The sequence below is a fragment of the Glycine max genome, chromosome 10, assembly GCF_000004515.6.
Source record: "Glycine max cultivar Williams 82 chromosome 10, Glycine_max_v4.0, whole genome shotgun sequence".
Lineage (NCBI taxonomy): Eukaryota > Viridiplantae > Streptophyta > Magnoliopsida > Fabales > Fabaceae > Glycine > Glycine max.
The window spans coordinates 45,514,587-45,530,993 of NC_038246.2; the positions used below are offsets into that span (position 1 = coordinate 45,514,587).

Genomic DNA, 16,407 nt, shown 5'->3' on the forward strand with positions numbered 1-16,407 from the left:
TTTTATAATGTAAAAAAAATGAGATTTTATGAGCTTAGACCAGGAAGGAGTACGGGATATGATAATTTTCTCAACATGTTTAATAAACTTGAGCAAAATCTAGTCTGCGGTCTGCACTTCAAATTATGGATCGGTTTTTTATTCGGCTGAAATATTTCGTTAGCTATAACATTTCTCTTTTAATAATATAATAGCAACATTTTTCTGGTAAAAACTAAATAAAAGCAGCATTTTTGTTGCTTTTGCAGTATATAATCCCACTTGCATAAGTATTGTCAAAAGTATTTTCGTAATTCGATATGACGATATTGATTTGATATTATTTTTCATATCATTATTGATGAATGATGACTGCACATCAGTTTTTATCAAACTATGAAAACATTATTTTGCTTTTAATCAAAACTAATTCTATATCAAAACAAAGTTTTAAAACGTTTATCCAATCCTTTCAAAAAAAAAGTTTATCCAATTCCACACTGAATGAGGAAATTTACATTTGTCCAAATCCAAATATCAATGCAATTGCAAAGAGACTAGCTATCTTATTCATCTGATTAATTGGAACGACACATCCAGAGTGTGGAGCTACGTATAGGACTATAGGGTTATTGGGCCATGCCGCCCATGCTCTTCTAATGCCTAGATTACTGGATAAAGGATAACACACTATGGGGTGATGTTATATTGAAGTTAAAATCTGCATCATATTTCCTCTATTTCATAAAAAGACAGTAACACCTTACAAATAATGGAATAATTTTTGCATATTTAAATTTTGTTGCGTAAGTTATTAAAAAATGTAATTTCCTCATAATACGCTAATAAAGAAATTTGAACTAATAATGAATCGATACTAACGACTCAATTCTCCTTTTCATATTTCTCCAGCTTCATGGCATGAACCATCCTTTAAAGCATGGAATGAACTATAGCATTTTCCAGGGGCCGGCCCCTTTTTCTCACCAACGAAAAAACTATAGCATTTTCTTAATCCTTCAGTCAAATAGAGATCACAATCCAAAATATGTCTGATCATTCAGAATGCAACCAACAGTACCCAATCTCAAAACCAACTATCATGTCGATCATGAATTTTGTTTCAACAAAAGATTAAATAACTTTGAAATTCATTAAACACGGATAATATAGATAAACTCATAAACAAAATTTGAAATAAACGATCAGTCTTCCCTGAAACAAAAGTTTGGCCAACTTAAGGAGAAAAAAAACTCACTACCCGAGAATCCATAATATCAAAACAGAAACACTACAAAGTTTATAAGTGATGGCAACCAAATAGAATTCCAGCATTTCCATCCAATTAACATAATTATGCTTTGAGGCGTCCAAAGAACTTCTGCTTCTCCTGTGTGGTCTGGAAGCGACCATGCCCAAACTTTGAAGAGGTATCGATAAACTTGAGTTTGATCTCCTCAAGAGCAACACGAGAAGTCTGCTTAAGGAGGGATTGACGCAATGTAATGACCCTCTTCTTGGGACCAACACAGCATCCCTTGACCATGATAAAATCATCCTTAACAACACCATAGTGAGGGAAACCACCCATTGGGGTAATGTCTTTCTCGGTCCTGGATCAGAAAACAAGTAGAGGGTTAATTTGACTTACAACCAAAGTACTTCCTGCTGTTCAATAATTTACTGCACAAAACCATAATCAAGAAGACAACACTAACCTATCAAACTCAGTAAGAGCAGAGTGAGATTCATCTCCAGCTTTGCCAAGCTTGTAAACCTTCTTGTTCAACTCAGTTCGGTGGTGGTATCCATTCTGACCAGCCCTGGCAACAGTGAATGAAACTCTTGCAGGATGCCAGGCACCAATACAAGCAACCTTCCTCAAACCTCTGTGAGTCTTACGGGGAAGGCGGGTAACACCCCAACGAGTGACAACACCCTCATAACCTTTACCCTTGGTCACACCAATGATGTCAATCATCTCATCCTTCTGGAACACTGCATCAATAGGAACCTGTTTCTCAAAGAAACTGTATGCAAAGTCCACCTTTTGTGCAATACTACCACCATTAACCTGAATTTCCATGATATGGGCTTTCTTCTGCTTCAACCCTTTCATTTTCCTGATCTGTAAGATTCAAGGCAGACAGACTATTAGGAATAAATCTCAATCATGATAATTTGTGATAATTGGAAGTGACTCTTAATTTGGAATTAAAAGAACATAAAATAGAAGGAACAGATATTAAATTTCTATAAAATTTCATTCCAAAATAGTGGACAAAAAAAGACAAATGGGAGTCAGAAATCTCGTGTGGAAAGTGCCGCTCATAGCACCTAATTCATGGTGCTGCATTTGCACAAGAACAAGAATTTCATCATTCTCAGGACACAAGGCAAAATAAACCCATAAAATGGATAAATGCTTGAAAAGAAAGTGCTAAACTATCATTATATATGTAACAACCATTATATAAAATGAAATCAGGGAAACAAAGAAAAGGTATGCAATCACATTAATGTGGGGTTAGTACCTGAGTGTGAGCCAAAACACGAACCACAGTAGCATACTTCTTCAGTTTCTCCAGCTGCGCCTCAATGTTTTTCTTTCCCTCCTCAGTTTCATACTGCTTAGAGTACTTGGTGAAGGCCTTCTTCTTGGACTTGCACCAGTTCTTGTAGAACCTACGTTTCAATTCCTCACTCAAATGCTGAGCCCAGACAGTGTTCAATGTTCGGAGACCACGTGGAGTTTTCACATAACCCACAACACCAACAATAACCATTGGAGGGGTCTCAATAATTGTAACAGGCTCACAAGTTTCCTTCTTGTGAAGCTCTGATATAAAAAAGAAATATAGTTAGATAATTAAATGATGCTATAACAAGTAAGAGAAAGTTTCATGTAATAGTTAAAGAATTCAATACTATTAGCTTCATAAAAATCAAAAGCAACATTAGCTGAAAACACGCATTTTAATATTGTCAAAATACATTGAAAACTCAGATTTACTGCAGTGAGATAATTATGCAAAGCAAATGCAGGTATGGATTGTGTTATTCAAATTACTAGTAATCTCAATAATCAGTAATCAATAATCCACTCTGGTAATTTGTGGCAAAACACTATCACCAATCACTGTAATTTGCTATCAAATAAATAAATGGTTTCGGGATACAAAAATCTGGGAAAACAGTTCGGTGAAAAAAAATAGGAAAATAAATCAAACCAATGGCAGTCCTGCTATTGGTGATCAAGTAAGTAGCTGAGTAAAACACATGGTTGACGACATTATATCATTTAACTTCAATTAATTAGCAAAGTATGGAACTCACTTGATCCTGGCTTCTCGACCTCTCTAACAATGTGAGTCATACCGGCCTTGTAACCCAAGAATGCAGTGAGCTTGGGTGCCTTGGATGGGTCATCCTTGGGGAATGCCTTCACTGCACGAGTAATAATAAAACACAAAGTAACAGAGTTATAACTGACATGACAATCCATTCAACGAAAAAAAAGACATAAAAAATGTTCAGGCCCATTCATTAATCAAAAGTTATTAAACCCCAGAAGCTCAAATTAATGGATGAAAACAACAACATTCTAGGTTTACAATAATCTTAATATCGTTATATCAGATCAGCGGAATCATAATTAGCATAAGAGCGTCTTCTTTGACTTTGCAAATTCACAACAGCTATTCATGATAATTAAAAGAACTCACAAGACAGAAAACCATGTAATGAATACTGGATAATTTAAAAAATAAATTACCTTTTCCCCTGTGACGAGCAGCACGCTTCCTGGGAAGAAATCCCAGTGAACCGTGCCTTGGGTGCTCGAACTTCCTGTGAGACATCCTTCTCCTCCTTCAAAAACAAAAAATAAAAATAAACGTCAGTAATGAAAACGAGAGACAGGTGATAAATTTTAACACGACAAAATGAGGAAAGAAATCGTTGTTAATATTGTCACTACTATCGCGTTCGGATTCGGAAATGTGACAACGAAAACAGACATGAAACTGCATCGTCAACAACATCATTTTTCCTACGAATCTCGAAATGCAAACGAAGAAGAGAAAAGGAGCATGAGCAATTGCTAGAGAGAGTGAAGATGGGAGAACCTGAGGCTGCTCCTCGTGCTGCGGCTAGTTACAGTCCCGAATGGAGGCACTGAACTAAAACCCTACCTAGTTTCTGGCTTTTATAGGAGCACCCCTTTTCTTATTTTTATTTTATTTATGGGCTAGGTTTTTATGGGCTTCCCTTCTGAGTTTTTGTTATAAAAGCCCACCCTAAAAATTAACCAATGGGCCAGATTATGAAAAACATAATTGAGAAATATCTAACCCACCTATCCGGATGGATTTTTTTTGAAATTTTAGTAGTATATATATATAGATGTTAATTATTTTTTTAATATAATTAGTCTATTGGTTCAATTGGTTAGAGCATTGTATTAATAACGCGAAAGTTATATGTTTGAGATCTATATGAACCATTAATTTTGAATTATTTCGTAAAACACTCCTACCGATTGAATTTTACTTTAAAGGATAAAGTTAATTTTTTAAAAATAAGTTGGATGTAATAACCCCTATGACAAAAGTCTTAAACAAATAGTTACTTCCTGCCCAAATAAACATGAATTTTTTATTTTCATTCCATTAACCCACTTTATTTTTTAAAATGTAAACAAGTCAATTATCCATGCATATACACGAATCGGTCCGCTACATTCTTTTTTTTTAGTATTGAAATTGTACTTAGTTTAAAAAGAACAATATGCCAAAAAGTATAAAAATTGTAAAAAAAATATAAAAAATCATTTGTATTTTTTTCAAACTACTTTTTGATGAATAAAAGAGTTGCATCCTTTCTGTTACTGAAAAACATGGACATCTCCATTTTTACTTTCCTTCACATAACGCGTGGTTACTACACTTACCTGATTCGCCATGTCCCATGTATCCCTGCTGCTATTTTCTCTCTCTTTTCAATTTTCAAAATTTCCAACTTGCGGCCTGTCAACAATATAGGACAACTTATTTATTTAAAAAATAAATGAAAATGACATAAACTTTGATAGTTTTACCTTATCCAACTATAATTTTATTCATGCATCTAGCATGCACTTTATTTTCTTGGAATCACTCCATGTACAAAAATAAGATGGACACTCAAGCATTCAATAAATCAATTATTTGGTCATTGGACAATGACAGATTCCAGAAAGTATTATCAATGATATCTTGACTATTAAACTCATGGTACTGAATAGCAGGATCTATACTTTAAAATAAAATCTAACGAATTAACATTAACATAAAATTAACTCATAGTATTAATTTAACTATTAATTTAAAAACAAAATATTTGTCTTTCCCTCCCACTTCCTTAAAAACCCAACTCCTAATCAATCTTATAAAACGAATATTGCATATATTTTTAAATAATAAAATATACTTTCTTTTCTAATAAACCTTTTTAATTTTGCATTTTCAATAACTTTTGAATGTTGAATACCATTTTATTATGTATTCATAGAGGCACAATAAAAAGCCTCAGTAATGGAATAAGCCTTATAAATAAATCTTTTCCTTTCCTATCTCCATTTCACTCTAACAATGCACTATCTAATGACTAATGAGCAGTAATAGGAGTAGCATAAAAATGACTTGAAATTAATTATGCAACCGAATAACTGACGTGTGTGGTTGCACATCTTCTACAAGTGCATAGCAAATTTTACGTGTCAAAATTTTGAAACTTAGAAGCTAAACGATGTTGTTTCTGAATTAACGCGAATCATCTTACATCAAACATTATAGACAAAACATGCTGCAAGAACAAAACCACCACAGATCCCATTTTTTCTATTTGGATTTCAAACACAAGGAACTAAATTTTATTACAAAGATGATACACTTCATTCAGAAGGAAATTATAAATTACAACACCTCACTGATCTCCAAATTCAATCTTCTAAAGTCTTAAACTCACAGAATGCACACGTAACAAAGAATAATGCTCTAAAAACAAATGTTTATGTGTCAGACCATAGCCATCTGTATCTACACACACACCCTCTACACTACAATTGCCCTTTTGGCAGCAATGCCTATCACCAATAGACACTCTACTGCATGCACGGATGTCTTTGACCAAAAACTGTGCATATTGCAGTCATTTTCTGTATAAAATAAAAATATATCTAACCATCTAGGACTTGAATTTCCTAGTCACAATTCAAGCCACAAAGTTCCAACACAATGCCACCTTTTGACAAAAATGGGTTGATCCTCACCCACAGAAGTGAGAAGATTGAAGCCAGAAGAATAGCCCAAACCAAAATGATGGTGGGAACACCTTCCTGTTTTCCCATGACTCCCTTGAGGAAGGGGTAAAGATGGACAATGACCCAAAGAGCAAAAAATAGCTTACCAAATAGGGGACCCCATGAATCATAGCCGTTGTTTATTGCATCTGAAACACCTACAATAACTCCTATTATGTTTATGATGAGCAAGGTCAAAGGAGGGATCAACAATGATGTCCACTTGAAGAGGTAGAGTTCAGCAAAGTCTCCGCCGTCCGCAGCTTTTGATGTGACTGTGAAGTTTGTGTTAACTCCTGCCAGAACCTTGAGCAAACCCTGGAAGAGAGCAAAGAGGTGTGAGGAGGCACCACCAATGACCCAGAACTGCTCATTCCTCCACCAGTCATGTATGCCAACACCTCCCCACTGCATTTCAAGGATGCTAGTCACAGCTATGGAGATGAAGAGTGCCATGAAAATGATACTGGCATAGTTGCTAATCTGGTAACAAGAACACAAAGCATCAGCTAAAAGTTCTACACAATGCATCAAAAACATTCTATATTTATGGATTCCTAGAATATAAAATTGCTCAAATGGCATGAAATGTAATTGATTAAAGTTTCTATTTCATAGTTTGGGAAGTGAATGGAATGATAAGGAAACTATTAAACAATAAATTTATTCCATCCTGCATTGGATGGAATAGAATGGAATACATTCCACATTGTTTGATTTCATTTCATCCTATTTCAAGCAATCTAAGCAATAACAACTAATATCATTCCATTCCGTTTCATTTCATCTCTTTCCATTAATTCAAAACATAAAGGGTAAATGAAATAGAACTGATAGTGGATTTGATCCTACCTCAGGGACTATGAACTTTCCAGTGAGAAGACAGACAGCCGGCAAGGTGCAATAGGCAATTAAGGGAAGTGATGTCAAAGGATAAATGACCGAGTTTATGTAAGAAAAACGCTCCAGCCATTTCAAGCCACAACCATATCCATACCATATAGGACAATGCTTACTCAACAGGATCTCAACAGATCCAAGTGCCCAACGGAGAACTTGATGCAGACGATCTGAAAGATTTATGGGAGCAGAACCCTTAAAAGCAGGCCTTTTAGGCATGCAGTACACGGATCGCCAACCATGACAGTGCATCTTGAAACCTGTTAATATATCTTCTGTAACAGAACCATATATCCATCCAACCTGAAAGGAAATTGGAATTTAGTACAGTTATACAAACATTTGCATATAAATATAATAAACTCCAGCTTAAATAAGTAGCCAAGGGATATGTCACACCTCTTTCCCCCACTCTGTCTTATCTTCATAACCACAACTGATGACATGAATGGCTTCTTTCAAGAGTGATGCAGAAGTTGCTCCTTTTAGAATACCCCCATCTTCCATAAGTGTTGAGGCTATGAAAACAGCTGATTGCCCAAATTTTTTCTCAAATTTTAGTTGTGACATTAACCATGACTTCTCACTGTCAATTCCTGTGATTGGGATTTCAAGAGGAACGCAATAAGTCTCACCTACTAAGAAAATTAAAGTATGCAGCATATATATATATATATATATATATATATATATATATATATATATATATATATATATATATATATATATATATTAATAGTAGCAAATAATGCAATCACCTATAAAGAGAGTATTTTAGAATAATTTAGAAATGTTCCCAAATGAAAGGCAATGCCAATTTGAGGAATTGTGTACCTTCAATTCCCTCTTCAATATTTTCTAGTGCATGTATTTGCTTTGTAGCATCCTTGTTTTTTATTTTCTTTCTTGGACCTGACTTCACTTTCCTATTCTTGTTCCTAGATCCACAACACAGGCAGCACCATTTGGGCCAACAGTTACAGGTTTTCCTTGGTGGTTTCTTCGTAGCAGGGGCATCATATCCATAGAGCGCCTGCCGCCTAAAGACACACCCAGTTCCCACATATATTGGTCCTTGGATGCCATCTAAACCTTTCATGTTTATCTATATAAATATAATGAAACACAGATTAGCCTTTCCTCCAAAGCACAGTAAAATATATGCAAGTATAAATCCACTACAAATTTTTACTTACATCAAAGAATACAACATTTCTATTTGAGTATCTATCATGACGATCAATCCCATCAAATCTTTGAGGAAATTGTACATAGCATATTTTTTTCCCTGATGTAGGATCCATCATGAAGCACATGGCTTCACGAAGTGCTTTGCTGTTGTTTATGTAGTGATCACAATCAACATTGAGTAGGTAAGGAGCATTTGATATGACTGCTGAGACTCGCACCTTGACAATTAATCAGCCAACACATCATAAAAATTGGTCAGTAAAATGGAAAGACACAAGAAATATTAGAAGTTTATGTAAGCAAGAGGGAAGGGACTCTACTAAGGCATTCATAGCACCAGCTTTTTTGTGGTGTTCATATCCTGGTCTTTTCTCACGTGACACATAGACAAGACGAGGTAACTCATTCCCTTCAATATTATGAATACCATTTTGACCAAGGAAAACCTGTGCAAGTGCATCACAGTTGAACTTATCAAAACTGGCACAACATTTTCACAACCTAGAATTCAGACCAAAATGGTACTCACCTGAATCATTCCAGGATGATCTCTGACACTGTTCCCGGGCCACGGAGTCCCATCCTGCATTGTCCAGCCATCCTCAGGAACCTTTTGTGCCATTGCAACCAATGCATTGATACGCACTTTGAACTCTTCATACTCCCTCTGCCAACATTGAAACCACGAAGTAAAATTTATCATTGGCTTTGAGATGATAGCAACAAAGTAAAACAAAACCATAATGAGAATTGGTTCAAAGTTCAAACCTTAATAGCACGACGCTCCCTGATGAATGTTGCATCCACTTTGTCTTTCAGATAGTCAACCTTTTGAGCAAAATACCACTCAGGAGCCCGAGGTTCAATGTTGAACTTCTTACAGAACGGAACCCACTTTCTTGCAAACTCTGAAGTCTCTGAAATGGCTTCAAATGTCAGCATAGCTGCACCATCATCTGAGACATAACATGAAACTTTCTCCACTGGATAATCTACAGCAAGGATGGATAGTACTGTATTTGCAGTTATAAGTGGAGGTTCTTTCATAGGATCTACTGTACTAACAAAAACGTCTATATCAGCTAATTCAGATGGCTTTCCTTCTTTCTCATACCTGTTAAGTTTTTGCAAAGAATTAGCTGTTGAATAATTAAGTAAAAAAACTCCAAGGCACACAGAAAGATGCATACCTCGATGACAAACGATCAAGGTATGTTTCTCTCTCAATTGGGCACCATTTGGGAAACTGATCCAAAATCCAAGACACAGCAAACCAGATTTCACATATTACTGATGTTAGCCACAATGCATATGCATCATTGACCGGGTGGAGAATTCTATAATGGAAAAAGAGACCAAGAACAGCAATCCGGAGTACTATTATAATTCGATAGGGATTAATCTTGCTTGGGCTAATTGGCAACTTCCTCCACAGTGGCTGTCTGCCTTCATCCATTCTGTTAACACAGTTTCAAATCAAATATTTTTAAACCAAACAGAAGGAAAGGATATGATACAATAGAAATTGATGCATATTTAGTTGCAGATTAAGTAATCTAAAAGATATAAGTTCATGGAATAGCAATGATAAGAATTACATAATAGCACTTACTTTGGCAAATCTGGATCATCAAGCTCATCACCATTTTTCCCACCATCATTACCCCCTTCATGCTTAACCACCTCAATTTTTTCATTCTGCCTTTTCTTCCATTCCTCCATTCGTTCCTTCCATGCGACACTTCCATATCCATAAACTGCTAAATCTTTTTTAGGATCCATAGGTCTGGGTTGAACTGCATCACCACCAGCCTTATTTGTAAAAAAAGGAAAAAGATATAGAAACTAGGTTGAACATAAAACAAGTTATAATAAGGCACATCACATAAACTGTTGTGCACAAGCAAACCAAAACAAAATAAAACGACTTACCTGGCACAGATGAATCAGGAGGCATTGGATGAACCCGTTTCCCATGATGCATGAATGGGGGAATAATTAAAGCATGTTTATCAGCAGAAATCCCAACATCCTTAATAGACAAAAATCATAATTAGACATCCAGAACCCAGAAATGTCATTTACAACCATGAGATTTGAAAAATTCAATTAACCTCGTGATCATATGTCAGGAGAGGAATATCAGCCGCCACAGAAGCTGCATCAAACTCTGATGGTGTGGTGATCCCTGGAGCGTTCATTTGTGAACCACGGGCAGCATTGAGGCGAGCCGAGAGCAAGGCCTCAGCAACGTGATGAGGGTCATGCCTGATATTGCTTCCAATGTCAAACTCATTTTCCAAATCATCAATGTCCTCTTCTTCCTCATCACCCTCAACTCTAGGACTACCTGATGTTGGTTCCATTGTTACTAAAAGTATATGTCCCCAGGATATATAATATATATAACAAAGAGATCAAAGTAAAAGTTGGTTGAAACCTCACCCTTTAGGCGCTTGTATATGGTTTTGCACTGAGGGCAAATTTTGTTTCCCTCTCTCCTTTCATACTCATAGCAAGGTCTACACACAGGGAATGCACATTCATTGCAAGCAACAAATGGTTCACCATCAACAGTAACCTCTATCTCATCCCCACAGATCTGACAAATTTGTCCACTCAATTCTGTAACAGCATTCACCTGCAAATAAGGTGCACAATGTTAGCCTCGAGCAGATCATGCAAATTAGACAGTTGAGTTCACTAATAGAAGATGGAAGGTGCACATGATAGGATTTTCATTCATGCAGTTAATTATGAGCTCTGAAATTGAGAAAAAAGTAGCAGAACATAAAAGGAGCAAGAAACAAGAGGAGAAAAATAGGGACCTAATTGACCCTCGGATACCCAATTGGGTGAAACAGTTTTTCCTGTTTCTTTCACCATGAAGCTGGAGGAAAACTAAAAAGCAAATGGAAGATTCTTCGAATATCAATACATTTTATCGCAGCTTGAAACTCTCATTGTGAATAGAAAGAAAAAAAAACACATAAGAAACTATTTCCACCAAAACAACAGAAAACTCATTATGAGAATAAAATGAAGTACTTCAGAAAGGAAATCCATGAGAAAGAAAAGAGATTTCCTTCTTTTTTTTTCAAACTCTTGAGGTGGCTTTGTGTAATGAGTTACAGAGCAAAGACAAAAGCAGAAAAAGTAACACATTTAGAAGGCTACACCCACTCTTGCAGTTTCATCAGCATTGATGAGAACAAACTCATTCCTGTTATGTGACCCTGCAACCAGTCTCCCCTTGGTATCCATTGAAATCACCACTCACCACCACCTGAATCTTCAAATAGCACAGCTTCACATTAAAACACACACCCTCGGGTACCCATCACATTCACAGGGAACACCCATCCCCACACTACTATTAAGCATAGTACCCAAACAATGGCACGGAGAGAGAGAAGCAAAGATAGAAATTTAAAGGCGTGGGGCGTTGGATAGTAATTAAAGGCAGCAGGTTAATCAGGAAAGCGATTTACTTTGGTGGGTGTAATGAATGAAGTAACGAGTGAGTGAATGATTCTTTTCTTGAAAAACTGAGTTTTACAAATGGGTGTGGAACTGTGACAGACACGACACGAGCTTCTTGTTGCACACTGCAGGTTGCAACAACCAAAAACAAGGTAAAAATTTGAGTGTGAGAAAAAAAAAGGAAGAAGAGAATCTAGGCACGGGTTGGAAGTTCAACGGATAACCAAACATGGCGGGATGGGATATAAATAGTGTGTGAGACACTTCTGTTTGTGTCAGCCACTTTGTCCTTCGAGTAATTAGGTCCATTTTATTTATTATTTTGTCATATAATTCTATTATAATAATAGATAAAATTGTATTTTTGATCTTTCAATTTAACTCCAATTTCAGATTTAGTCTCTCATTAATTTAAAGTACAAATTGAGTCCTTTTATTTATATAAAATTATTTTCATTGATCAATCAAAACATGAAACATGACCGTCATCATCTAATAAAATTATGACACATGTATAATGATCAACGTCAAATTATGATCCAAAAATATTGTATAATTTTATAAAATAAGAAGACCTAATTCATAAATTAAATTATAGCATCAAATTCGATTTTCAATTTGGCCATAATAATACGGGGGAAACGTGTCATGTCTGGATTAAACTCTCTCCACGCTTTTTAGTAAATGTTAGACTAGGTAAACTGAATATTAATATGCCTCTAAATTGTATTTGACATTACTGCATTAAGTATGGTTCTTTTTATAACCCATTGCTTACTATTAATAATAGTAGTATTAAGCAATATAAACCATGCCTTCTAAATTGTATAAACTGCATTAATGTGCTTCTTTCTGGGACGTTAACGAACACATACAATAAATAAAAGGTAAAATTATAATTTTCGACAATGAAATTTCTTTCAAGTTTTAGTTGGGTGCTATGAATATTTTTTATACAATTTAGTTCTCCAACTTATTTTTTATGTCAAATATTTGTAATTATTGTTATTTAATTTGGTTTTTCAAGTAATATTTTATTTCCAATTTAATTAAAATTTCCTAAATAACAATATTTTGAGTTTGGTTTTTTTCTCTTCCTTTAGGTATGGTTCTCTATACCTAAGATATTTTACAATTATTACACTTTAGTCTAAAGTGATAAGACATAAATTTATAAGTCTTATTTTCATTTTATATTATATTATGTTTAATTTTTTTATTTATATATAATGTGAGACTTCATTTTATATTTACTTTAACTATTTTTTATAATATTTATTTTTATTTTGATGTAGGCCTAATAAGGTCATGGATAGTACAAGGCAATTCAATAGGCCTCTTAATTTTATTTTATTTTACTTGTTGTTATGTAAGCTTTTACTTGAATCCGTTCTTATTTTTCAAATTGCAATGTGTTCTATGATTGGAAAATTGCCCAAAAGTTAACTACTTGTCTTAATTAACAATTAAAGGTGAAAAAGCTAAATACCAAAATCATATATATAATTGAAAATTGAATTTGTAGCTTATTATAATAAATTATGCCGTTTATTAGGAGCGTGATTATTAATGTTAGAGATAATTTTTTTACATTAAAGACTAGAAATATTGATGCATGACTTATCAGTTGTTTTACTTAAAAATAACATTTATTCAACATTTTCATTGTTTCTGTATCTTTTTTTCATATTTTTTAATACCTTAATTGATATCAGATTTTTAAAAAATATTTTATTTATATTATGTAGTGCTTCTTTATTTTATTTACATTTTGTAGTAATAGGAAAAAAATCAAATAGAAAGTAGGAACTTGATTTTTAAAACTTAAAATAAAAAATAAAAAATAAAAATTAATTCAATCTCAATATACAGTACTCTTGATAAATGTCTTAATATTCATAAAAAAAACATATAAAAATGAGTTTAATTGATAAAAAAAGTTATAATTTAAAAAAAATAAAAATTTGAGAAATAATTTATATAATATTATGTTTCTTTAAAAGTTTGTCTAAGGCCCTAAAGTTCCTAAACAAGGCCCCGAGGCCTAATTTGCATTTTTCATAGGGCTCCTGTCGATGAGAATCATGATCGCTGTGAAAAAATAAAAAGCTTAGAATACAAACGGAATATCCAGTTATATAACTTAAAGTGACATTATAAGTATTATTAGAATAAATCTGGTGATACTTTTTTAGCTTTTATACTAAGGTTAGCCCTATTAAAGTAAATATTGCCATGATCTTGATAAGCTCATAAGCCTCAAGTTTTCTATGTCCAACAATATGTGGCCTCAAGCACAGCAGGGTCTGCAATTAACTGAGACTTTTTAATTAAACGAGTTTAATTTAAGAATAATTTATCTGCATTATAATTACTTTCATTGGTAAAATTATCTGGGTTTTTTCCCTTTCTAATTTTATAATACGAAATCTAATCTCTGTACATTCCATGAGGGACTTTAATTGTTGTTTTTGCAAAGCTAATTAATTAATTTCGTTCTCATGACTGAATTATTCAATGTGGAGACCGACAGCAAGAATAATGTTCACTAATGTACAAAAGAAGAAAAGAGATGGAAGAGAAAAGAAAAGATAAAACACATACAAATAACTGCATAGTATTTCTGTTTTGACTTGACTATGGCTTGTGAAAGTGATTGACCAACCACAACAATAAACAAGATCTTGTTCCTTTTATATTTTTCCTGAGAAACAGGCAAAACATTATTTTTAACATCATCTGACAAACCTTTGACTTGAATGTGCTAGAACAGTATAACATTAACACTATCGCTTTCTATATACCAAATATCTAAATACCTAATAATATCCTTCTTTCCACAAAACATGCACCTTGCATAACATTACCCTCTTAGAAGTAGTATATCTTTTGAAAAACAAAATGTACTTTATTTTTATATTTCTTTTGAATGAAAAAAATATAATTAGTCGGTTCTCTAACAAAAATCAATTATTAACAAAATTAATAAATATTTTTTTAAGATATCACGGTGACAACAAAATACAAACTTAGAGAATAAAAGGGGGAATTTCACATATATTTTCAACTACGAGGGTACGTCCCTAAGACATAAGTTAGGGCAAGTGGGCCAATTTAGATGACCCCTTTATCCTATAGCAGGTTGTACCCATCTATTGATGTCTTGGATATTTATTAGCATCAGACGTATGGGACATTGCCACTATCTTGAGAAGGAAAACTGTGGAATAAATTATGAAAGACCCAACAAATCTTCTAAACTAATCAAATTTCATTGTTTGAGCTCTACATTGATTTCAGTTAAGCTTTTTTTTTTTTTTAATGGTTGAGATCAGTTTTGGTATATATATATATATATTATTGCTTAAAGTGCACCTACCACCCACAAAAATTTTGGACTTAGTTAACTACTTATATGTGCTCATAATAATACTATAATAGTATATATTAACGAAAGAACTATATATTCTAATGTAGATAGCTTAACTAATAAGTTTTTGGTGTAACATACGCAAAGTAATTATTTTGATAAGCATTAGCTGATGAGTGAGTTTGGTTAAAAGACAAAGCAGGGGGACCATATGGTCTTTAATGTTGGGATAGGTCACCTTCTCCTAGTCTATGATTGCCTTTCTTAATTAGGTGGTAAATGCAGAACAAAGCTTTCGGATGGGGCACCATTGAATTATGTCATATAAGTTACACGTATGGTCCCTTTCGTGGAGATATATATGTAAACTTAGAAGTATGAAATAGACTAGCATTCTTTCAATTTTCTATATTCATGAAATGACGGGACATTTTGTCTGCAATATCATGCTCTGAACTTAGATTTCATGCGGCTTTGGTTTTCATAGTGATTACGTAAATCAGAAATTGAAGTACTCACTCTTTTTATTTTAACTACATCATAAGCGAAGAGAACACTTTTATAATGCTAGCTAGTAACCAGGGCTAGGAACGTGAAACGAAACACGCATATACACTTATTAGGCCAACGGTATAATTAGCAATTACAAAAGAGTTTAATTTTCAGTAATCTTCTAATCCTCCCATCCAAGATAAATACATGTGAAAAACTATCAATTCCATCTAATTTTCTTTTTTCCCATATCGATCTTTCTAATCCTAGCCTCCACTTATAACTTGGATTTAATATTAAAGTAATTACTAAAGAAAGTCATATGAGAAGTACGATTTCACTTTTGAAATTCACCAATCACATATAAGGTTTTCCCCACCCATAATTTACTTTTCAACCTATTATAGTCCAGTAAAGTTAAAATCAAATTGCTGAATCAAAAAACCGGCCTAGGAATTCCAAGTCACACGTTAAAAGTTAATTTCGATATATTGAAAGTATAGTAAACAAGGGCCACTCAATATTCCCTTCTTTTACCGCCCCCTGCTTAATTAGATATACTCACTTGTTGCATACAAAAAGAGACTACTTCTCTGTATCAGAAAGTTATTTCTCATAAATCATAATTTTCCTTTTGTAATTGTTCCCTCTA

General features: G+C 33.9%; 1 protein-coding gene across 2 annotated transcripts; it reads right to left on the reverse strand.

The window, feature by feature from the left end:
• Positions 1–1,149: 1,149 nt before the first annotated feature.
• Positions 1,150–12,109, reverse strand: LOC100806786 (60S ribosomal protein L3). 2 transcript variants are annotated; one of them, XM_003536370.4, is made up of 20 exons: positions 11,594–12,109; positions 10,856–11,051; positions 10,525–10,760; positions 10,343–10,442; positions 10,023–10,206; positions 9,601–9,867; positions 9,179–9,524; positions 8,940–9,077; positions 8,731–8,856; positions 8,416–8,628; positions 8,054–8,324; positions 7,619–7,815; positions 7,172–7,522; positions 6,427–6,802; positions 4,931–5,006; positions 3,755–3,849; positions 3,316–3,426; positions 2,514–2,818; positions 1,698–2,107; positions 1,150–1,592 (listed from the first exon to the last, which is right to left on the reverse strand). In XM_003536370.4, exons 1-20 carry the CDS (start codon positions 11,672–11,674, stop codon positions 1,334–1,336), a joined length of 4,338 nt encoding a protein of 1,445 aa, XP_003536418.2. In that variant the 5' UTR covers positions 11,675–12,109; the 3' UTR covers positions 1,150–1,333. The 2 variants fall into 2 exon arrangements, with proteins under 2 accessions (XP_003536418.2, XP_003536417.1); XM_003536369.5 differs by lacking the exons at positions 4,931–5,006; positions 6,427–6,802; positions 7,172–7,522; ... (10 more) ...; positions 10,856–11,051; positions 11,594–12,109 and adding an exon at positions 4,107–4,173.
• Positions 12,110–16,407: the final 4,298 nt, after the last annotated feature.

Coding starts and splice junctions, on each gene's coding strand:
- LOC100806786 (XM_003536370.4), bottom strand. CDS start 11,674: ATGGATACCAAGGGGAGACTGGTTGCAGGGTCACATAACAGGAATGAG. Junction 8,325..8,415: donor GAAATGTTGTATTCTTTGAT/GTAAGTAAAAAT, acceptor ATATTTATATAG/ATAAACATGAAAGGTTTAGA. Junction 6,803..7,171: donor GAAAGTTCATAGTCCCTGAG/GTAGGATCAAAT, acceptor TCTTGTTACCAG/ATTAGCAACTATGCCAGTAT.